The 23754-nt window shown below is 45.6% G+C and overlaps 1 protein-coding gene across 4 annotated transcripts in view; it reads left to right on the forward strand.

Annotated features, from left to right (window-relative positions):
* Positions 1–23754, forward strand: part of PLCD3 (phospholipase C delta 3) — a 172395-nt gene that overhangs the window by 125419 nt on the left and 23222 nt on the right. For all 4 annotated transcript variants that reach the window (XM_068263207.1, XM_068263206.1, XM_068263205.1 and 1 more), the window contains 5 exons: positions 10750–10951; positions 12281–12425; positions 14368–14520; positions 15253–15336; positions 17282–17411. In XM_068263207.1, coding sequence (XP_068119308.1) covers positions 10750–10951; positions 12281–12425; positions 14368–14520; positions 15253–15336; positions 17282–17411 — 714 coding nt within the window. The remainder of the gene's footprint in view (positions 1–10749; positions 10952–12280; positions 12426–14367; positions 14521–15252; positions 15337–17281; positions 17412–23754) is intronic.

The following is a 23754-nucleotide window of genomic DNA, read 5'->3' on the forward strand; positions in this document are numbered from 1 at the left end:
ACCTCTTGGCCACCGTTTACGCAGGGCCGGTTTAAGCAACAATGGGGCCCCAGGGCAAAATAAACCTGGGGGGCCCCCCCAACATATACCCCGGAACAAAAATCAGCATTAGGGGACCTTTTTTGCAGCTGGTATAACAGGGTGTGAAGTCCCAATCGGTCGGAGCTCCACATTCTGGCTAACCCAGCCTGCATGGGGGACAAGGGGTTAAAAAGTTTCAGGAGGGGGGACCCCACATAATTTTTTTAAAAAAAAATTCCCACACTCTAAACATAAAAAAAAAATTGGGAAAATAGGAAAAAATGACAGGGATCTTCATACATCCATATTGCGGCTGTATAGCGATCCCTGGCCAAAGGGCTGCGGCTGCGTATGGACCCCCTGGAAACCCCGTCAGGAAATTTATTGCCTTTTCGTTTGATGCATGTAAAATTACACTACCGTTAGGTTTGCTACTAAAAGTGACATTTACCGCATTTAAAAGTATACTTTTTTCCTTTGATTTTCTCAAAAACTATAAGGTCTTTTTGAAAAATAGTTTTTTCCTCTTATTCCTAATGATCTCCTTAACATATCTTGCAAATTTAGGGTTTCTAGCATTTAAGGTGGATTTGCTATTAACCATTAAAGTCGGCAGGTTTTTAAATGTGTATATTTTTTCCTTTAAAACTTTAAAATCGATTTTCTCAAAAACTATAAGGCCGATTTGAAAAAAAATGTTTTCCTCTTGTAGCCACTGGGGGCCCCTACAAGCTCTGGGGCCCTGGGGCAGCTGCCTCCTTTGCCTTAATGGTAGCGCCGGCCCTGCGTGTATGAGTTACCTGTCCTGCCTGTTCCACCTGGCTGCCCCAAATGCTGAGTAGTGCAGGGGGCGCTTTGATCAGTGGCGTAGCTAAGGAGCTATGGGAGTGCAAGTTTTACATTGCCCCCCATCCAAGCACTTATACAGAAACATACTTTAGTTGATGCAGCGAACGGGATTGAGGAACCGCTTGTTAATGATTACTACCATTCAAAGCATCTATAGAAGTGATTATTACCAGCACAGGACCAATAAAGCGAACACTGCTATTCCAGCGCAGGAGATTTGGGCACAGCTGGCGCCACCATAGGCCGTAATAGGAATTACGGCTATAGCGGCACAGAGTGAGTAACAGAAGACTGAGCTGAAGTTACTTTTCAAACACCGTAATTCGGCCTCCAGCAATTGCTGGAAGCCAAATTATTTCATTCCCCACCATCCACATGGACCTGGAGGGGGAAATAGTATTTAACGTCTCCGGGAACTTGTGCAGCAGCAGGATAAGCCATATACCGGCAGTATTCTGCGCCCAAGTCTCCCAGCGGTGATTTCTCTCTTATGCCCAATAAGGAGCTAATACTGCAGTATCCAAGGGCCCCGGTGCAGTCGCAACCTCTGCACTCCCTATTGCTACGTGTCTCCTCTTCCTCCCGAGAGCCGCTCTGTATGCTGACATCATCCTCTGTGTCCCTTTCATGTGTCATGTGATTGCGACATGGAGGATGTCAGCATACAGCGTGGCTTCCAGTAGGAAGAGGAGGTGCAGCCAAGAGGTTAATAAAGCACCAGCATATCATCATTGTTGGCATGTCTCCCTGTTAGGCAGGAATCTGGATCTAATGTGTGCATCTCATCTTCTCATCTCATGCCTCACAGTCACACGGGAGACCTGGCTGTGTCACTCATCTGCTGTCACATGCAAGGGTGGGGTGGTTGCTTTGGGCCAGCGTGCTCTTCCTGAATGACCAGGTCACATTCCAAGATGAAGTGATGATAGCAGAAAGAAGGGGGAGAGAGTCAACAACTGGTTCAGCAGGTTATGATCTCTATGTAGGTTTTCATTCACTTCTACACAAAAACACTGTGACGTAATAACTGGTGACCCTGCAACACCGTGCTTCCTGCACAGACCCATTATTACAGTCCTTACTTTGTGGACAACTATCTATCTTATGCTGTTGACCTTTCATTTCCACCTAACACGGGCATAATTACAGGCGAGCAGCCCCTGCACCTGTAGGCAGGCCCAGAGCACTTTTTTGTGTTTTTGTGGCTACACCGGTTTTGAATGTGAAGAGTATAATGGCTACACTTGTTTTATGACCCTTGCAAGTTGGGTCACAAGGCTGTGAGAGTCGGGGGTAGGCAAGGTAAAGGGTGTGAACGTTGGTGGGGGGGGGGGGATTGGGTATCAAAGCTTTGACTAATGGCCCCATGACTAATAGTTGTGCCCCTGCCACCTAAGCAACAGTTCTCTGCGTATGTACCCAGCATCCTCATAGCCTGACTGAAGTTGAAGTTCCTCAGCCAAGTGATTTTGTGTGACCCCGAAGCAAGGCAAATCCTAGAGGTCTTCTGCTTCCATTCACACACTTATCATATCTGTGCAATCTGGTCATGCAGAGATCTATGAATAATCTGATATTTGATCGTGTTTTAAACATCCAATACATTTGTCTGTGTGTACCAGACTTTGTACTCCGGAAACCCTCTGACCCCAGAACAGAATAAAGGCTCTGATTCTGCTAATGTGAAGCTGGATTTTGTCCCTTGCTTCACTCCAATGACCAATGAGATCGCCATTACTGGCAGATGAGCTGCTCTAATTAGTTTCCTGGTGACAGAACGGTGGGTTATATCCAGGGCAGTTTCTAAGCTAAACTGCACCCAGGGCGAGGTTGTAAAAATTGCACCCCCACCCCCCCTACCCCCCCACCCCCGTGGACTCGCGAACCCTTACTCTTTAGGGACTGTCACATAGCCACAGGTCACAAGTAGATCATCCAGGAGGAAGCAGGGACAAGTAAAACACACAGGCAAAGAGAGCCCGGAAAGCCGACGCCTCCATGGGCGCCGCGCACTGACAGCCTGCAGTACCGCTACAGGACATCAGGTGTCATCACGCGGTGGTGACGTGATGATGACTTGATGTCTGATCCACAGCAATAGAAGAAAAAGACTGGGTCTCTACCTGGATAAATGCAATTGTAGCACTATTTTATTGCACCAAGGGTTTTGTCACTATGGTGCAATAAAATAGAGCTACAATTGCATTTATCCAGGGAGAGACCCAGTCTTTTTCTTCTATTGCTGTGGACTTTTTGCACCCTGAGGGATCCGGGTGTGGACTGGCTGACTCCCTGGCTCAATTATATAATCACAGTTGAGCTCCTGGGACTGCTGCATTTTTCTTGATGTCTGATCCAGGCAGCCCAGGAGGAGTCAAGGAAGGTGATCGCCCCGGTAATCTTCTTTCTTCTTCCATTTGGCTGCACCGCACGTCACCAGCTTCCTACCGGTTATGTCATTCTGCCTCCGCCCCCCTTCTTCTACTTCCCATGCTGGTCGCCCTGCCCGCACTGCCCAAGAAACAGCACTGGTTATATCTCTCGTTTGTTGAGGCTTTATTGTGGATCTTAGTGTATGTACACTCATTAAATTCTGATTGGCCACTCATTGGTCAATTTTACCACCTCCATGTAGTCGGAGGGCCAACATATTTTGATAACTATGAGCAGATTGCGTAGATAAGCTACCATACTACATGAAAGTGGTAGAATTGTCTAATCATTGGCCAATGAGAAATAGATGTGTATATACAGCTATAGATCGTAGTGCAGTCAAAATCTGCTGTATAAAGCCTAGTGCACACTTTCAATTATGATTGGCCAATCGCTAACCAATTTTACCATCTTCATGTGTATTATGAGGGTCAACAGATATTGAATACTATGCGCAGAGTGTGTAGGTAAACCCTCATACTACATAGAGGTGATAAAATTGGTCAGTGATTGGCCAGTCAAAATTGAAGGTGTGTACCAAGCTTAATTCAGAGCAGAACTGATAGAATCTTTTAAGCCTAGTAAGCACTTTCAATTAGGATTGGCCAATCACTAACCAATTTTACCAACTCCATGTAGCATGAGAGCTTTTCTTCACAATCTGTTCATGTTATCCAAAGTCTGTTGACCCTCACATTACATGGAAGTGGTCAAAATTGACCAATCAGTATTGAATGTGTTTATGCACCCTAAAGCCTGCTACACACTTTCAATTATAATTGGCCAATCACTGACCAATTTTACAACATCCTTGTAGTATGAAGGTTTACCACCACAATCTGCTCATAGTATTCCAAGTCTGTTGGCCCGCATACTACATGAGCTGGAAATAGGGGATATGTGAGGGAGCAGGCTGGTTTTATACTTTTTCTGGTTAAAGCGGATCTGAGATGAAAAACTAACTATAACAAGTAACTTGTCTATATATCTTATCTAAAGTTTAGATAGTTTACACAGCAAATCTGGCTGACAACGGCTTTAACAGTTTATGATGATTTATTCCTGTGATACAATGAGGGCAGCCATGTTCTGTTTGCCATCATTACACAGGTAATCTGCAACTACATCTCCACCCCTCAGCCTGTGAGAAATTCCCTCCCCTCCCCTCTGCCTCTGAAATCTCTGGCTAGTAACCTCCCCCTCCTCCTGCTCAGACTGAGCTCCCATAAGCCCTTGCTACAAGGGTTTGAGTGCCTTGGCGTTTTGGAGAAGCTGTGGGCGAGGCTTGTTTAGTTTATAGGGAATTAAAGTATTAAAACGAAGAAAAAAAAAGTATGTGGCTTGAGGAATGCCCTATAAACTATATGAAAGGAATACAATTATGCAATGTATAAAAGTTCATCTCGGATCCGCTTCAAACTCGATGGACATATGTCTTTTTTTTTTTACCCAAATAACTATGTAACTATATTGGTCAGTGATTGGCCAATCATAATTGAAAGTGTGCACCAGGCTTAAGGGTCCATACACATATCCAGTTTTGATTGGCCAATCACTGATCAATTTCACCATCTTCATGTAGTATGAAGGCCAACAGGTTTTGAATACTATGAACCGATTGTGTAGATAAGCTCTCATACTGGGGCAGCACGGTGGCATTGTGGTTAGCCCTCTCGCCTCGATCGAATCCCAGCCAGGGCACTATCTGCACGGAGTGTGTATGTTCTCGCCGTGTCGGCGTGGGTTTTCTCCGGGCACCCTGGTTTCCTCCCACATCCCCAAAACATACAGATAACTTAATTGGCATCCCACTGGATTGGCCTTAGACTACGATACATACACTACATCATACTTAGACCTATGACTACGGTAAGGATTAGTATTGTGAGCCCCTCTGAGGCACAGTTAGTGACTAAACAATAATGCTCTGTACAGTGTCCTGAAAGATGTCAGCACTATATACATACTCAAAAATAAAAAAATATATATAATAGTATATGGAAGTGGTAAAAGTGGTCAATCATTGGCCAATGAAATTTGAATGTGTGTATGCACCGTAAGCAACGGATTTAATAATTTAATTCAGGAGGTACAAAAGTAAAATCATGATTGATCCCATGGATGCCCACAAACAAAATAATCATTTCCAGCTGTTCCAATTGAGTTTCCGTTGACAAATTATCAGTTAAAGAGAACCAGAGACGAAGCACCCTCATGTATTTTACCATATACAGGATCTTCTCAAAAAATTAGCATATTGTGATAAAGTTCATTATTTTTTTGTAATGTACTGATAAACATTAGACTTTCATATATTTTAGATTCATTACACACAACTGAAGTAGTTCAAGCCTTTTATTGTTTTAATATTGATGATTTTGGCATACAGCTCATGAAAACCCAAATTTCCTATCTCAAAAAATTAGCATATTTCATCCGACCAATAAAAGAAAAGTGTTTTTAAAACAAAAAAAGTCAACCTTCAAATAATTATGTTCAGTTATGCACTCAATACTTGGCCGGGAATCCTTTTGCAGAAACTGACTGTTTCAATGCGGCGTGGCATGGAGGCAATCAGCCTGTGGCACTGCTCAGGTGTTATGGAGGCCCAGGATGCTTCGATAGCGGCCTTAAGCTCATCCAGAGTGTTGGGTCTTGCGTCTCTCAACTTTCGCTTCACAATATCCCACAGATTCTCTATGGGGTTCAGGTCAGGAGAGTTGGCAGGCCAATTGAGCACAGTAATACCATGGTCAGTAAACCATTTACCAGTGGTTTTGGCACTGTGAGCAGGTGCCAGATCGTGCTGAAAAATGAAATCTTCATCTCCATAAAGCTTTTCAGCAGATGGAAGCATGAACCCACTTTTGAACCAGAAACAGCGGCAGAAGTGCCTGACCTGGGCTACAGAGAAGCAGCACTGGGCTGTTGCTCAGTGGTCCAAAGTACTTTTTTCGGATGAAAGCAACTTTTACATGTCATTTGGAAATCAAGGTGCCAGAGTCTGGAGGAAGATTGGGGAGAGGGAAATGCCAAAATTCCTGAAGTCCAGTGTCAAGTACCCACAGTCAGTGATGGTCTGGGGTGCCATCTCAGCTGCTGGTGTTGGTCCACTGTGTTTTATCAAGGGCAGGGTCAATGCAGCTAGCTATCAGGAGATTTTGGAGCACTTCATGCTTCCATCTGCTGAAAAGCTTTATGGAGATGATGATTTCATTTTTCAGCACGATCTGGCACCTGCTCACAGTGCCCAAACCACTGGTAAATGGTTTACTGACCATGGTATTACTGTGCTCAATTGGCCTGCCAACTCTCCTGACCTGAACCCCATAGATAATCTGTGGGATATTGTGAAGGGAAAGTTGAGAGGCACAAGACCCAACACTCTGGATGAGCTTAAGGCCGCTATCGAAGCATCGTGGGCCTCCATAACACCTGAGCAGTGCCACGGGCTGATTGCCTCCATGCCACGCCGCATTGAAGCAGTCAGTTTCTGCAAAAGGATTCCCGACCAAGTATTGAGTGCATAACTGAACATAATTATTTGAAGGTTGACTTTTTTTTTGTTTTAAAAACACTTTTCTTTTATTGGTTGGATGAAATATGCTAATTTTTTTAGATAGGAATTTTTGGTTTTCATGAGCTGTATGCCAAAATCATCAATATTAAAACAATAAAAGGCTTGAACTACTTCAGTTGTGTGTATTTGAATCTAAAATATATGAAAGTCTAATGTTTATCAGTACATTACAAAAAATAATGAACTTTATCACAATATGCTAATTTTTTGACAAGATCCTGTATATCAGTAGGAACATTAGAGAAAACACCTACCATGCTTTCTGTTTCATCCTTCACTGCTCAGCCTGCTTGTTACCAGCCCTGATAAAATCCCAGACTGAGCATTCATTCTGGCTTTGCTCAGGAATAATTATAGCTGAGTCATTCTAGCAGAGCCAGAAGGGGGAAGTCTTGGGCTAGAAAAGACATCAGAGAAGACAGACTTTGCTATAATGATTCCTGAGCAAAGCCAGACTGAATGCTCAGTCGGGGATTTTATCAGGACTGATAACAATCAGGCTGAGCAGTGGAGAATGAAACAGAGAGTAGGGTAGGTGTTTTCTCTAATGTTCCCACTGATACAAAAAAAATACATGAGGGTGCTTCGTCTCAGATCCACTTTAAGATCTTTCAGTACTTAAAGCGGACCCAAACCAAACATTTTTTTAATTCAAAATATTTAGTTGCACCACTCTGACACATACAAAGATAAATAAACACTCCTTCAGGCCTATTAGCATTTCAGTGCATGCTTTTCACCCTTCTCTTTTCATAACTAGGGTTATACAGGTGGCAGCCATTAGCAATTCCTCCTTTGCTGGACACCATCTACTAAACCAGTTTGCCGGATTCTGTGAAAGGAAGGGAGGGGTTTCTCCAATAAATGTAAAATATTTCATATTTGTCATCATGCTGCTGAAAAAAGGCTGCTATTTATTATTATAATTTAGAAAAGAGATTTTATTTCTGAAACCCTGTATTTTTTATTGGGGTCCACTTTAACAATTGATTTATGTAATGATTGGATTATACCATGTGTCGCAAGCGTAACAGAGGCACTTATCTGTACCCTGTGGCATCTACATGTCAAGCAGCCGTAACCTCACACGATGCTTTGTAACTATTAGAATTGTTACTAGTCATTTCCTCTGCCTCACCTGCAGCAATACATTGAGGCATCCCTGAGGGCAGTACGTATCCTTGGAACGCACGAGTCTGTGCTGCACACCCACCTGTAGCATGTGTACATTTCTATCCCGCTGTTATCATCCTTCATGCTGCAAACTTGTTCTCCCGGCTCTGCCAGTTTAATCACAGCTCGTTATCTTGGGTGCAAACACAACCACTCTCCACACCCAGCAATGGCTGCGCTCGTAAACGCCTGATGTGTCCTCCTATTGCACTTTCAGCAACCTCGTGTGAGTCTGTCAGCAAGTATAAATGTGGCCTAATACTGGTATTTAAATTGGAAAACAAACCTATTAAAAGCAGTCATCGGTCAATTAAATCATTTCCTGTGTTTTGTAAACACATCAGCAGCAATGTGTGTATGAGCAATGCTAATGATTTCCTCAAGTTATCAAATGCTAATCAAAGTTTTATGGAAGCAGAACTTCAGCCTATCAGTTAAAGAGAAACTTTACTATGAGTTAATTCATAAAATTGCTTTATTTTTTTATTTTTACAATCTTCATTAAATACTAATAAGTAATGTATTGAGTCAGTGTTTGCTCACTGTAAATCTTACCTCGCCCTGATTTACATTCTGAAATATATCAGTGGTGTCGACATCTTTATTGCTGGCAAGGGGAAACATTGTGGGATTCCCCCCCCCCCCCCCCCTTTGTATACTGAGCAGGAATGTCAGTTGATTACCCAGAGTGCTCTGGGGCAGATAGCTGTGTGACATCATAGTCTAGGCTAAACATCACTTGGAAGGCGGGGTTACATACTAATATACAGCAATATACATTTATATGGAAAACTCTCTCTCCCGTGGCCCCCTCTGTGAACACGTGGGTACAGGTTAGCTCCTAGGGAAACTGCTTGCTCATCCTTATGGTGCCCATACATGGTACAATTTTTTTTTTGTTTCGATTAGATAATTTCGTTTGATTATTCCGTTCAATATAACGATTTTTCCAACATGTCTGATTGCATTTTTATTGAAAAAAAACAGGATAATCGTTAGTGTTTATTTCAATAATTATTTGACCAGCGCTGTATATACTAAGCAACTCCCACCACCAACACCTCGTGGAGAGCGACTCACCGGATAAGTTGGTCCACTATCAACAATGGTCTAAATGCGCATATGGGATATTCACAGACTTCCCTCGCCTATTCACGTGTCTCCCTTCTTGCAGCAGTCACCATAGTCCACAGTGTCTCATTAGCTTGCTTAACAGTATGTCACTTCAAGAGATTGAACATTCCTCATTGCGCAAATATCATAAAAAATTAAAAAATATACTCAAAATGACACTCACAATCTGTGCGGGGTTGGATACAGCGTAGAGTTTTTCCTGCGGGCTCTCCCCAGCTCGGCCCCCCCGAGCTGACCGATCGGCTTCCCAGATTATCGCCGGTATCCTCCGCCTAATCCCCCCCCCCCCCCACACACACACACCAGTTGCTCGCATGTTCCACGGCAGCTCTGCCCAATCGATTTCGTCACAAGTGCATGACTCATCAGGGCCTTTTTATTGATCGGAAAAAAAAATATTTTGGTCGAATAAATGGGAAAACCGAAAGTTGTTGTACAGTGTATAGTCACCATTAGTGTGATTTGGCTTGACTCTTTTAGAATAATGAAATAGCTGCACATATCCAGCTGGCTGGCATTGGTGTAAACTGGAGCGGTTTGTACTTTTGAGGCAGGGAACACACTTGACTTTCAGTTTTCCGCGCGCGTTTTTCTGCATACTTTTTCTGCACACCAAGTGTGTTTCCATGCAGGAAAACGCGCGCGTTTTTTTCACAGCAGCTGATGTAATTGATACAGAAAACTGCCAAAATGTGCAGATTCAGGATGCAGAATGTCAGTTTTTTTTCTGTGCTTGAACAACACAGTAAGTGTGCACTAGCCCATTGATTAACATGAGTTCTCAGTTTTTCTGTGCAGAAAACGCGCACGAAAACAGTCAAGTGTGTTCCCTGCCTAAAGTGTCTGGCCAGAGCATAGACCAGTGATGGCTAACCTTGGCACTCCAGCTGTGGTGGAACTACAAGTCCCATGAGGCATTGCAATACTCTAACAGCTCTAAGCATAACTCGGGGAGGCAGAGGCATGATGGGATTTGTAGTTTTGTCACAGCTGGAGTGCCAAGGTTAGCCATCACTGGCATAGACTAATTGGACGCATTTCCGATGTAAACAGCTCATGACTACACCTATTCACACTACCATCTGGTTTCGTTCTGTTAAGTGAAGCAGGTTGTTTTGGTGCACGACGCTCAGCACTGAAACTAGGCACCACTATAGCAGCAATGCTATAGTGCGGGGCGCGTAAGGGTAATTCGGGGTTCCTGCGGTCGCAGGACCCCAAATTACATCTCCCTCCAAGTTGTGAAGACTCTGAGGGGGAATGGTATTTAACGCCGCTGGGGATTTGAGCGTCAGCAGGGTAAGCAGTCTTTCTGCTTACCCTGCGCCCAGCTCACCGGTAGTGTAATAATAATAAAACGTACACCTGTTAAGACCCATCAGCCATGTTTGCTTGATCATGATATGTTTATATGGCTGGATCTACAGGTGGGCAGTGGGTTGAGCAGGTAGATGGATAAATGGATGGGTATTTGGTACACACTAATTGTCATCTGGTTCCGGCATTGGCGGCTCCATGGTCTGAGCTAATTCTTGACTCTTGCTGTTCTCTATCCTCAGCCAAGCAGCATGACCTGATGATGCAGGAGGGCTTCATGATGTACATGCTGTCTGCGGAAGGAGACCTCTTTAATCACAAGCACAGGAAAGTGTACCAGGAAATGAACCATCCGCTGAGCCATTACTTCATCTCCAGCTCCCACAACACCTACCTGACCAACCATCAGCTAGTGGGAACCAGCAGCACCGAGTCTTATATCAGGTGAGGAGATTGTAGGCCTACTCTGATGTCTGCCTTTCATGAAATACATCATCTGTAGATATGAACAAGTCTGGAAGTCCAAGCGTAACTGGTGGCTACTTCCTGCTATTGATTTAGGTCAGTGATCTGCAAACTTGACTCTCCAGCTGCTAAAGAGGAACTTCATCCTAAACAAACATACTGTCATTGAAGGAATCGTCAGGCAAAAAATAAAAAGTTTCACTTACCTGGGGCTCCTACCAGCCCAATGCAGCCATCCTGTGCCCTCGTAGTTACTCACTGCTGCTCCAGTCCCCCGCTGCCAGCTAGTTTCGTCTTTGCTGACCTCGGGGTCGGCGGGCCGCATTGCATACATTTCTATGCATTCCCAACGCATACATTTTTATGCGTTAGCGATGCAACACGTAAAAATTTATGCATTGCACAACTAACGTGTAAAAATGTATGTGTTAATGTTCCTGCACCCGCGGGAACGCGTAAAAATGTACGCGATATAAAGAAAACTAGCTGGCGGCGGAGGACTGGAGCAGCAGTGAGTGACTACGAGGGCGCAGGATGGTTGCATGGGGCTGGTAGAAGCCCCAGGTAAGTGAAACTAATTTTTTTTTTTTTTTTGCCTGACAATTCCTTTAAGTTACATTCGTTATGTTAATTAAAGTAGATAGGTAATATAATATCTTACCCACCCTGTTTTAAAAGAACAGGCAAATGTTTTATTTCATGAGGGCAGTCATCTTTTTGGTTGAAAGGAGGTGACAGGGAGTATGAGACACCGTTCCAACTGTCCTGTTTGCTGATCACCTTTCCCATTTGCTAGGCAACGTGAATAACAACATAGGAAATCCCATCATGCTTTGCACAGCATCAGGGGAAAAAAACCTTGATTTTGTTGGTGAGGTGGTGGAGTGGAGCTTAGCTAAAAATGCAGCTAAAAATGATGCTTTGGTAAGAAAAACAAAGTTCTGGTGCTATGAAACTGTTAAAGAAACACCAAGCCTTTTCAGTTCTGCTGAATAGATTTTTAGTCCGGAGGTTCACTTTAAGGAATTACAAGTCCCACAATGCATATGCCTTTCTGAATCATGACTGTGGCTGTCAGACTCCCGCAATGCATTGTGGGACTTGCTAGAGAGACAAGTTTGCAGATCACTGATTTAGGGTTTATTGGTGTTTTCAGTTTAAATGCATTTTGCTATACAGAAAACACAACTTCTGACCATCTGAGTTAACCAGTCTTGCCTTCCCTAGCAGAAAGAGTAGACCCTCCCAGTCTCCATGATCTATCCTGTGCTGTGTGTCATGAGTTTACCATTACTTGTGTCTGTGTAGGGCATTTATGGAGGGCTGCCGCTGCGTGGAGCTGGACTGCTGGGAGGGGCCGGCCGGAGAGCCAGTCATTTATCATGGACACACGTTCACATCCAAGATCCTCTTCAAGGATGTCATTGCCACCATTAAACACTATGCCTTCAAGGTGAGCATCTGCTTCAACACACTCACCTGCTCTCATTTTACCTATTGCTGGCTGGAAAATTTAGACAAGCCTTGTCTAAATTATATGGGCAACATCTCCACTTTTCATTCTGGGCACGTTTACACCAAATGCACGGCTACCACTTATCTGTTGCTGGGCAGATTTCATGACTGTTTAAATGCTGTGCACAAAAAAACGTACTGCTGCAGATGTGTTTTGATTCTACTGACACCCGGGCCGAGGCAGAGGGCTGGGAGGCCTTCACCTGGCTATTGCAGAAGTTACAGCCATGTGGCAGCGTCTCATTTCTGACTCTGGTGCATATAATGAAAGTTGCCACCTGTAATGAGGAGGGACCTACCTAATATTGGGGGCAAATCTGGCTATCTAAACGAGGGTGGGGGCGGCTAACTATTACTGGGGGCAAGTCTCACTACCAATACTGGGGGGGGGGGGGGGACCTACTTAATACTGGTGCACATTTGCTACCTATACTGGGGCAGGCATCAAATGGGGGGGGGGGGGGGGGCTTTAGAATCTTCACCTCTAGTGTTGTAGTACTTTGTACTGGCCCTGACTGGCAGAAAATCTGTGCAGCCGTGGATACACTAACCCCAGGGCCGGATTTACCATAAGGCATTGTAGGCACGTGCCTTCAGGCACCTGATGATGGGAAGGCTGCTCATTCCCCTCTCCTAGCACCTCCCTATGCAGAGTCCTAATGAAAGAGTGGAATGCCGAGAGCTGGGTGAGTAAATTCTCATTAACAGACAAGATCTCCCTTCAGTCAAGGGAAACTCTAGCTACTTAATACTGAGGTTACCTCTGGCTTCCTAATGCTAAGGGACACCTGTAGCTATGATGGGCAAAGAGGAGTGACAACTTGGCCAGCTGGCACACCTGTGGTGCAGTTCGAAAGGGGTCCGTAGGTTCATGGAGGGGGAAGTCTAGGGTGCCAGGATATCTGTGCCTATAGCACATGTGTCAAACTCCAGGCCTGGAGAGCCAGATCCATGCCAGTGTTTATGATGGACTGAGAAAGAAAGGAATGTGTCCTACCTGATGGACCACACCTTTCCTGATTCAGAGCCATCAATTCATTTGAGCTGTATCAAAAATGTGTGAGGATCTCGGCCCTCGTAGGACCGGTTTGACATATCTGGCCTATAGGCTCCTGTAATGTAAATCCGGGTCTGACTAACCCAGCATATCCGCTGTTGCCAGCTCTTACTCTGTTTTATCGTATGGGGCATTCATTAGTGAGGGTTGTTAAATCTTCCATACATCCATTCTAGTACAAATTGTACACAATTTCTTTTGTGTCTCTAAAGATCCGCAGCAAAATGAACAGCACTTTCTAACACTCCCGGGCCATTTTCCACTAAGAAACATGATTGCATGTCTTCCTAATTTCCACTCACGTGATTCCACTTTGATTGGGCTGCGATCTATCGGGTGCGTTCGCGATTTGCACTGCAGTAAAAATGAACAGAAAAATATATTTTTTTTAATTGCTGAGTCACAGAAAAGCGCGTAGCGGCTCGATTGCGATCCAATTATCCTGCGCTCCTATGCAAAGTATATTTGCTCAATTACATGAAAAAGGCAGCAGGAGGGTGATTGCGTTCTGTAGAAAATCACGTCACAAACTTACCGCACTAATGGAAATTTGTGCTTCGGGTTTCCATCGCTTTCACTGTATCCAACGTTTAGTGATCTGTGAAAGATTGGGATCTGATCACAAGACGCTGGCTGTGGAAAAGGGCGCTTATTTCCACTTTTATAAATAGGCCAATATAATTTGAATTCAGAGGATCTTCAGTCGTCATTGCCGATCTTAGCACTACCATTTTGATAAATTTGATAAGTTGTGACACAGGAAATGCGAGATGACGGAAGGAACCAGCTGAGCGGATGATAATTAATCCTATTTCTCTTGTAGTGTTCATCCTATCCAGTCATCTTGTCCATTGAGAATCACTGTGGGTTGGAGCAGCAAGCGACAATGGCTAATCATCTCCGCACCATCCTTGGGGACATGTTGTTAACAGAACCCCTAGAAGGTTGTGACCCGGCCCATCTGCCATCCCCTGAGGTGAGAGAATAGCTGCCTATATCTTGTGCTTTAAAAAAAATGCAAACGCACTGTGATGCGATTTTTGGCAGTTTTAAACTTTTTTTGTCTGCAGTTTTTTGTACCATTTGCAGAGCCGGGACAAGGTCCTCCAGCACCCAAGGCTGAGACACCAAAGTGCGCCCCTCCATCCCTCCCACCCCAGCCATCACACACTGATTGCTATTAGACTAAGAGCCCCCTCCAACACCTTAAGATCTAGTTATCTGGCTTGCTGTCACTGCAATGTATCCCATTTTTCTTATTTTTCTCTGCTTTGAACACAATAGGGGGATGATTCCTGAGTGAGTTGTGCGCCCCTTCCTACACTAAGCCCAGAGGCTGGAGCCTCTCTCGCCTCTGCTTTGGCCTGGCCCTGACCATTTGTATCCGTTTTGGGACAGTCGATAGGTAAAATGATGCTGCTCTTGTGGCTGCCTAAGCCTGATGCGGCGTAGTTTTAATGCTGGCGGCTCCCGAGCACAGGACATAATAGTGCATCCCCCTGCCACAGATCTCCGCTGTCCATAGAGTTCCATACTTTGGTCTGGAACCGTTTTCATTTGCCCCTGACCTGATCACTGTGAGCCAATCACAGTGATTTGTGCTGCAGTTTATTCTCACAAAACCATTCATCATTGTTATTTGGGCTGCACAAAATACACAGATGTGTTTTCACCTGACCTGGTTTGTTTATGTCATTGTGGTTTGTAGGCTCTGAAGGGGAAGATCCTGGTGAAAGGGAAGAGGCTTTGTGAGCAGCAGATTGCAGAGGCTGAAGAGCTGAGGACCCGAGTGGTGAGTTCATATCTTGCATTTTGGGTATTGGAGATGACAACAACCAGCTTGAACACTGAAAGAAGAAAGAAGTGTAGGCTTTTGTATAAGAATGTGTTGATAAAGCACATTAAAGGATACCCAAAGTGACGTGACGTGATGAGATAGACATGTGTATGTATAGTGCCTAGCACACAAATAACTATGCAGTGTTCCTTTTTTCTTTCTCTGCCTGAAAGATTTAAATATCAGGTATGTAAGTGGCTGACTCAGTCCTGACTCAGACAGGAAGTGACTACAGTGTGACCCTCACTGATAAGAAATTCCCCTTTTTATCTCTTCCTTGCCACCCAGTTGAAGCCCGTAGAAGGCGGGCGCAACGCGTAGGTGGGCGGGGTTTCAACCCGCACAAAGTCCTGGAGCTATTCGGAGTGTCTCTCAGCCAGCTTACATCATTGGCATTGGACTGCTTGCCCCTGGATTCATGTGGCCGGAGACCTCTCCATATAGGATTGAGGTCCGGCGAAAAAGTGAAACTCTTTCAGGCAGAGAAAGAAAAAAGGAACACAGCATAGTTATTTGTGTGCTTGGCACTGTACATAGACACGTCTATCTCATCATGTCACATGTCACTTCGGGAATCGTTTAACCATACATCACATTGTATTTATTGAAGGGAATCCTGAATTAAGAGGAACATGGAACAACTTCTTTTTTACGCCTGGCTGTTGTACTGATCCTTTGCTTTTAATTTGAGACAAAACAAGCATGCACATCAGGTGATTTTTATATCAATGGTACCCATAAAGCATTAACAGATGCATTCAGTTTGCAAAATATGCAAAGATCAATTACTGTAATGCCACGGAAAAAGTTTGACAATTCAGTCAGTCTTCTGCTCGACATGTTTCGTAAAACAGTGTGCACTTCTTCAGGAGCTACTGAATGCAAAACTGATGGAGGGGGTGGGTAACGTTACAGTGTTGTTTTTGTCAAAAGAGAAGAACATGTATCTCTAAATAGACGGGTAGTTCTGAATGTCCTATAATAATCAATATAGACAAGATGGGCTCTGAAGCTAAATAAAATTACCCACCTGTTTTTATTTGAAATCACCTATTTTCTGAATTAGTCTTACTATCAGGCATGGCACCTAATGTTCAATTGATGTACGTAAAAGTTTTAATTTTGTTATCTTGAGTTACCTCTGCAGTAAGAATTTCATTTGTGTAGCTAGGTATAGTCATATATGCACAGAATTGTGACAAATGCCTGCACACACCTCATGTGCAGCCACACCCAATTACAGCTTTCTTTAGCATATCTGGGGGCCAGGAGCACCAAACAGCCAGTAAACAAGGGGGTAAGCTAGTTAATGGTTGCTGCAACCTCTGCCATTCATCTAGTTGCCATAAAGACCTTTATTTTTATTATTAAATGAAAGTGGCGTTACACTTAAAGTGAACCAGAGACGAAGCACCCTCATGTATATTACCATATATATCAGTGGGGACATTAGATAAAACACCTACCCTGCTCTCTGTTACATCCTTCACTGCTCAGCCTGCTTGTTAACAGCCCTGATAAAATCCCCGACTGAGCATACAGTCTGGCTTTGCTCAGGAATCATTATAGCTGAGTCTGTGTTCTCTGGTGTCTTTTCAAGCCCAAGCCTGCCCCCTTGTGGCTCTGCTCAGGAATCATTGTAGCTGAGTCATTATAGCAAAGCCAGACTGAATGCTCAGTCAGGGATTTTATCAGGGATGAAAGGAAGCAGGCTGGACAGTGAAGAATGAAACGGAGAGCAGGGTAGGTGTTTTCTCTAATGTTGCCACTGATCTATATGGTAAAATACATGAGGATGCTTCGTCTCTGGTTCACTTTTAAGGAGGCAGAGTGACACATGTATTTTATATTCTTTTCATTGGCAATTACGTACAGTCATTGTTCTCTTGTTTCATAACAGGACACAGCTCAGGAGCTCTCAGATCTGGTGATTTACTGCCAGACGGTGGAGTATCGCGATCAGCCGGGCAAACCTTGTGAGATGAGCTCCTTCAGCGAGGACAAAGTGCGCAAACTGATGAAGGACTCCGGTAATTCTTACCTCCAGTACTCTACTTTTAAAGCTGCTTGAACATCACATGCGTCAACAGTGATGACTCAAAACAGGTGCAGACAGAAAGGTGGTGCACTGACTCTGAGCAACCAATCCGGTATCAGTTACTAAAGCGCAGGTGCTGATTGTTTGCACCAGACAACTGCCCCCCTTTTGCTACAGTTTATTGTGCACCTGCTTTGATAAAACAACCCTGCTCTTATTGGAAGGCTAGAGATGTCAACCTCTGTTTATGAGGCACAGAGCAATAGATGCTAACCTTCAGCAGCCAATCATGCTAACCTTCAGCAGCCAATTATGCTAACCTTCAGCAACCAATCATGCTAACCTTCAGCAACCAATCATGTTCACCCACAGCAACTAATCAGAATCTAGTATTCAAGCCAGGATGGTTTCTTTAATGCTGTTGGATTCAGACGTTTAGCTACCAACATTAAGAAAATAATTTAATAAAACTGCATATTGATTTAAAAAAAAATTCTATGAAGATCAGTGGTGCTTAAAGGAAACCAGAAATGTATAAAAAAAAAAAAAGTTTTATACATACCTGGGTCTTCCTCCAGCCCCATCTGCAAGGATCGCTCCCATGCCGCCGTCCACACTGCAGCCTTAGCAGAGATACGTAGAGGGCGCTTTTCTTGTGCAGACTGGCCGCAACTGACAGAACTTGCGGGACCCGGAGCTGGAGAAGACTGATGACGGCAGCGTGGGAGCGATCCGTGGACATGGGGCTGGAGGAAGCCCCAGGTATGTATAAAACTTTTTTTTTCTCTTTATTAGGTCTCTTTACATACACTTTGTCTTTTTGTAACCTAAAGCGGACTTCCAGTGTAAATCGCACATTCCCCTGTGGCCTCTTCCATAGGAGGTTATTATCCCTCCCTGAGACCTGTATCTGCCGGCTTCTGGCGTGTAGCCCAGTCTCCCTGCTGAAAAACACCATTTTGTACTCGTAGGGTGGCAGCACTTTTTACACATTTTGCACACCACAATTAATTTGTTTTGGCAGCAGGCTGAGACACACCCATGTGGCAGTTTCTGCTAGGAAGACTGTAAAATAGCTGCATTTTAAATACTTCGAAAAACAAGTTAACCAAGCTGAAATCATGTTTACCGCTAATCTTTGCAATGTTTGGCGGTGATATGAAGGGACCACTGTTATCTTTAAACAGTCTCTGTAACCAAATGTTCAGCCTTATTTCTTCTATCGTATATGTTCCTATACCTGTTCTAATGTTCTTTGGCTTACTGCAGAGGGGAATGTGCTGCCTCTGCTGTGATAGGGAGAAGTAATGCCCCCTGCAGGCTCTGTGTGTGTGTGTTTTGTTGAGCCCTCACAGACAGGTCTCTGCTCTCAGTTTTTTGAGTTTGTGAGGCTGAGGGGGGATGGAGCTGCTGCCTGTCACATGCTAATCCCAGACTGGAGTGCAGATAATTCACGATGTAATGCAAAGATGTAGTATACTGTAACATGATATATGTATGTATGTATGTACATATATATATATATTTATATATATATATATATTATATATATATATATATATATATATATATATATATATATATATATATATATATATATATATATATATATATATATATATATATATATATTAGAGAGAGAGAGAGAGACAAACATCACTTCCTGGTTAGCGGCCATGTTTTTTGTTTGTAAACACTGCCTGAAAGTTGCGATTAAGAGCCAGGATTTCGGCGGGGAGCGGTGGAAATGGCAGAGAGGGATCCAGGAGATCACAGTGACTCGATGGGTATGTTTTTTTATTGTACAAATCGGACAGTACAGATTCTCTTTAACAAAAGTGTGTGTTCCTTTCATGCTGGCCCCACACACATAGAATTTAAGTAAATTTTTAGCATTTTCGCTAAATTATTATTTTAAAATAAACTGATCAATTCCATTAGATCAAATGTTTCCAGTACGCCTATTCCATAAAATAATTGCATGTGATCTAAAATTATCACAATCCATTGTTCTTAAAGGGAACTTTTTTTTTTCCTTAACCCCCTTGGCGGTATGAAAAATACCGCCAGGGGGCAGCGCAGCAGTTTTTTTTAAATTTTTTTTTTTTAAATCGTGTAGCGAGCCGAGGGCTCGCTACATGATAGCCGCTGCTCAGCGGCATCCCCCCAGCCCCGCCGATCGCCTCCGGCGATAGGCGATCAGGAAATCCCGTTCAAAGAACGGGATTTCCTGGAGGGCTTCCCCCGTCGCCATGGCGACGGGGCGGAATGACGTCACCGACGTCAGCGACGTCGGGACGTCATTGGGAGACCCGATCCACCCCTTGGCGCTGCCTGGCACTGATTGGCCAGGCAGCGCAGGGGGTCTGGGGGGGGGGGGGGGACCGCGCGCCGCACCAGATAGCGGCGATCGGGGTGCTGGCGCAGCTAGCAAAGTGCTAGCTGCGTCCAGCAAAAAAAAAATTATGTAAATCGGCCCAGCAGGGCCTGAGCGGCACCCTCCGGCGGCTTACCCCGTGTCACACACGGGGTTACCGCTAAGGAGGTTAATAGAGTTTCACTTACCTGGGGCTTCTACCAATCTTCTGCAGCCGTCCTGTGCCTGCTACAGTCCGCAACACTCCTCCGTTCCCCCACCGTCAGCTAGTTTCATTTTCGCCAACTGGGAGTCAGCGGGCTACTGCGCCCGCGCAGGACGCTATTAAGGACAGGACCGGAAGATGGTTACGTGTTGCCAAGGCTTTGCAGGCGCAGTAGCCCGCTGACTCCCAGTCGCGAAAACAAAACTAGCTGACAGCGGGGAAACAGAGGATTGTTGAGGACCGGCGAAGGCACATGACGGCTGCAGGGGGCTGGTAGAAGCTTCAGGTAAGTGAAACTTTTTATTAAGTACAGTTAAGGTTCCCTTTAAATTGTCAGTTTGGTTGCGTGTGTGTGCGTGTGCGTGTGCGTGTGCGCGTGTGTGTGTGTGTGTGCGTGCGTGCGTGCGTGCGTGCGTGCGTGTGTCCTGCATTAGAGGTTAAAAAAAGTCAATGAGTGCACCACCTAGTGGTCAGTTGAAATATGGATGTTTGCAAAATTTAGCAGGTCATTCACGAAATCCTTTTATTCCATGGGCATTGAGGACTATAATAGTCTGCTGCAGAGTTCCTGACTGTCTCCTCCTGTGGGTATTAGCAGGGTTGCTCTCCTCATTGGATGTTTAATTTATTTTACAGTACTATGAACCTCCTGCTGTGCAGTATAGATGATCAGTGGTATGCTAATAATTCCAGTTTGCATGCAGACTGTTTGCTGTTTGTAATCAGGACATTCAATATCAACAGGAAGGAACAGGTGCATCAAGCTGGCCCGGATTTACATCACAGGAGCCTATAGGCACAGAGGTTCTGGCACCTTAAACTTCACCCTCCACGAACCTACAACCCTCACCGAACCAGGGACGGTTCTAGCTACAATGTGGCCCTGGGGCAAAAGTAACTCCGGGGGCCCCCCTGATGCCCCCCAACCTAATCACCCTCAGGCCCAATCCAATACCCCCTACCTTCCCCCACGCCAACTCACAATAGCATTAGGTGTCCATCATATGCCCCCCAAAAATAAGTTTTGGTGTTCTTCCTTTTTCTATACCGAGTAAACACATGGCATCCCTACTGTCATAGGTCACCATAACTGGAGGGGAGGACCTTGGAGGCCCCACACAGGCTCTGGGGCCCAGGGGCAATTGCCCCTTTGCCTCTATGGAAGCGCCGGCCCTGCACCACCACAAGTCTGCTGGCTGTCCCAGTTGCCACTTCTCCCTTACCCGCATAGGTAGCTAAAGGCGCCGCTTAGTATTAGGTAGCCAGAGCTATGCTCAGTATTAAGTAGCTAGAGGTGCCCCTGACTGTAGGGAGATCTGGTCAGTAGATTGCAGAGACCCTGGTGAGCAACCTCTCATTTACACTCCGCTCAGGACTCTACATAGGGAAGGCAGGAGGCACTTGGGGAGGGGAGTGAGCCACCTTTACATAATCAGGTGCCTGTAGGCTGGTCCAGAAGCTTGCATGCAGGCTTCGTACACAGTCTGAGTCCTGATCCCTGTGGGCAACAGTCCACGTGCGTGTGTACAAGGCTTGAGACTCACTACCTCGGGTTGGAAACTGTTGGGTCTTGCAGCTTAGATTTCCACTACAACAGGCATCTACAGACACAGACTTGTGCAACAATCTCTAAACACATCAGCTGGTCTGTACAACCTCCACAGATTCTGCCAGTACAACAGCCACAGATTCTGCCAGTACAACAGCCACAGAATCTGCCAGTACGACAGCCACAGATTCTGCCAGTACGACAGCCACAGAATCTGCCAGCACAACAGCTACAGATTCTGCCAGCACAACAGCCACAGATTCTGCCAGTATGACAGCCACAGATTCTGCCAGCACAACAGCTACAGATTCTGCCAGCACAACAGCCACAGATTCTGCCAGTATGACAGCCACAGATTCTGCCAGTATGACAGCCACAGATTCTGCCAGCACAACAGCTACAGATTCTGCCAGCACAACAGCCACAGATTCTGCCAGTATGACAGCCACAGATTCTGCCAGCACAACAGCCACAGATTCTGCTAGTATGACAGCCACAGATTCTGCCAGCACAACAGCCACAGATTCTGCCAGTACGACAGCCACAGATTCTGCCAGTACGACAGCCACAGATTCTGCCAGCACAACAGCTACAGATTCTGCCAGCACGACAGCCACAGATTCTGCCAGTACGACAGCCACAGATTCTGCCAGCACAACAGCCACAGATTCTGCTAGTATGACAGCCACAGATTCTGCCAGCACAACAGCCACAGATTCTGCCAGTACGACAGCCACAGATTCTGCCAGTAAGACAGCCACAGATTCTGCCAGTACGACAGCCACAGATTCTGCCAGCACGACAGCCACAGATTCTGCCAGTACGACAGCCACAGATTCGGCCCGCACGACGGCCACAGATTCGGCCAGTAAGACAGCCACAGATTCTGCCAGTACGACAGCCACAGAATCTGCCTGCACAACAGCCATAGATTCTGCCAGTACGACAGCCACAGATTCTGCCAGTACGACAGCCACAGATTCTGCCAGCACGACAGCCACAGATTCTGCCAGCACGACAGCCACAGATTCTGCCAGTACGACAGCCACAGATTCTGCCAGTACGACAGCCACAGATTCTGCCAGTACGACAGCCACAGATTCTGCCAGTACACGACAGCCACAGATTCTGCCAGTACGACAGCCACAGAATCTGCCTGCACAACAGCCATAGATTCTGCCAGTACGACAGCCACAGATTCTGCCAGTACGACAGCCACAGATTCTGCCAGCACGACAGCCACAGATTCTGCCAGCACGACAGCCACAGATTCTGCCAGTACGACAGCCACAGATTCTGCCAGTACGACAGCCACAGATTCTGCCAGTACGACAGCCACAGATTCTGCCAGTACACGACAGCCACAGATTCTGCCAGTACACGACAGCCACAGATTCTGCCAGTACGACCGCCACAGATTCTGCCAGTACAACAGCCACAGATTTGGCCCGCACGACGGCATCCACAGATTCGGCCCCGCAGACTCTGCCCGCACGACGGCATCCGCAGACTCTGCCCGCACGACGGCATCCGCAGACTCTGCCCGCAAGACGGCATCCACAGACTCTGCCCGCACGACGGCATCCATAGATTCGGCCCGCACGACGGCATCCGCAGACTCATCCCGCACGGCGGCATCCACAGATTCCGACATCAGGTGCATATGAACTGTCAAGACATTTCTAACTTGTATATAAACCATTAACTACCCTAATTCCCAGTCCTACTAATACCTGAACTACTGCTAAAGTTGTGGCTTTTACAGCAAAGGGAACTAAATGAATCCTGAAATGAGATAGGATGGTTCAGCACCTCGGCACATGTGTAAATGCTGAGGATTATTACAACAGAGAAAGAAAATGTGTGCTTCAACCAAGTGAACCTGACAAATCTGGCTTTGCAAATTTGGCCTATTGGCTAATCACGAGACATTGCTCATGCAAATAAGCATTTGCTTTCGCATGCCTAAATATGCAGGGTCAAAAACCAAAACCGCAAAACAATCGCCCTGCGGGAATCGGTTCATGCTATACAGCACTATCCAGGGGCGCCACGAGGAGGCTTCCCATTGCCCCCATACAACCGGGGGGCCGCGGGGGTCCCAGGCACTCTCACCGCCTGGAACCCACACAGCGGCACCCCGGAGGCGGAGGCTGTGGGGTGCAGACGATCTCCCCAGCGTGATCAGCGCCGGGAAGAGCCGC

This window comes from Hyperolius riggenbachi, chromosome 12 (assembly GCF_040937935.1).
Source record: "Hyperolius riggenbachi isolate aHypRig1 chromosome 12, aHypRig1.pri, whole genome shotgun sequence".
Classification (NCBI taxonomy): domain Eukaryota; kingdom Metazoa; phylum Chordata; class Amphibia; order Anura; family Hyperoliidae; genus Hyperolius; species Hyperolius riggenbachi.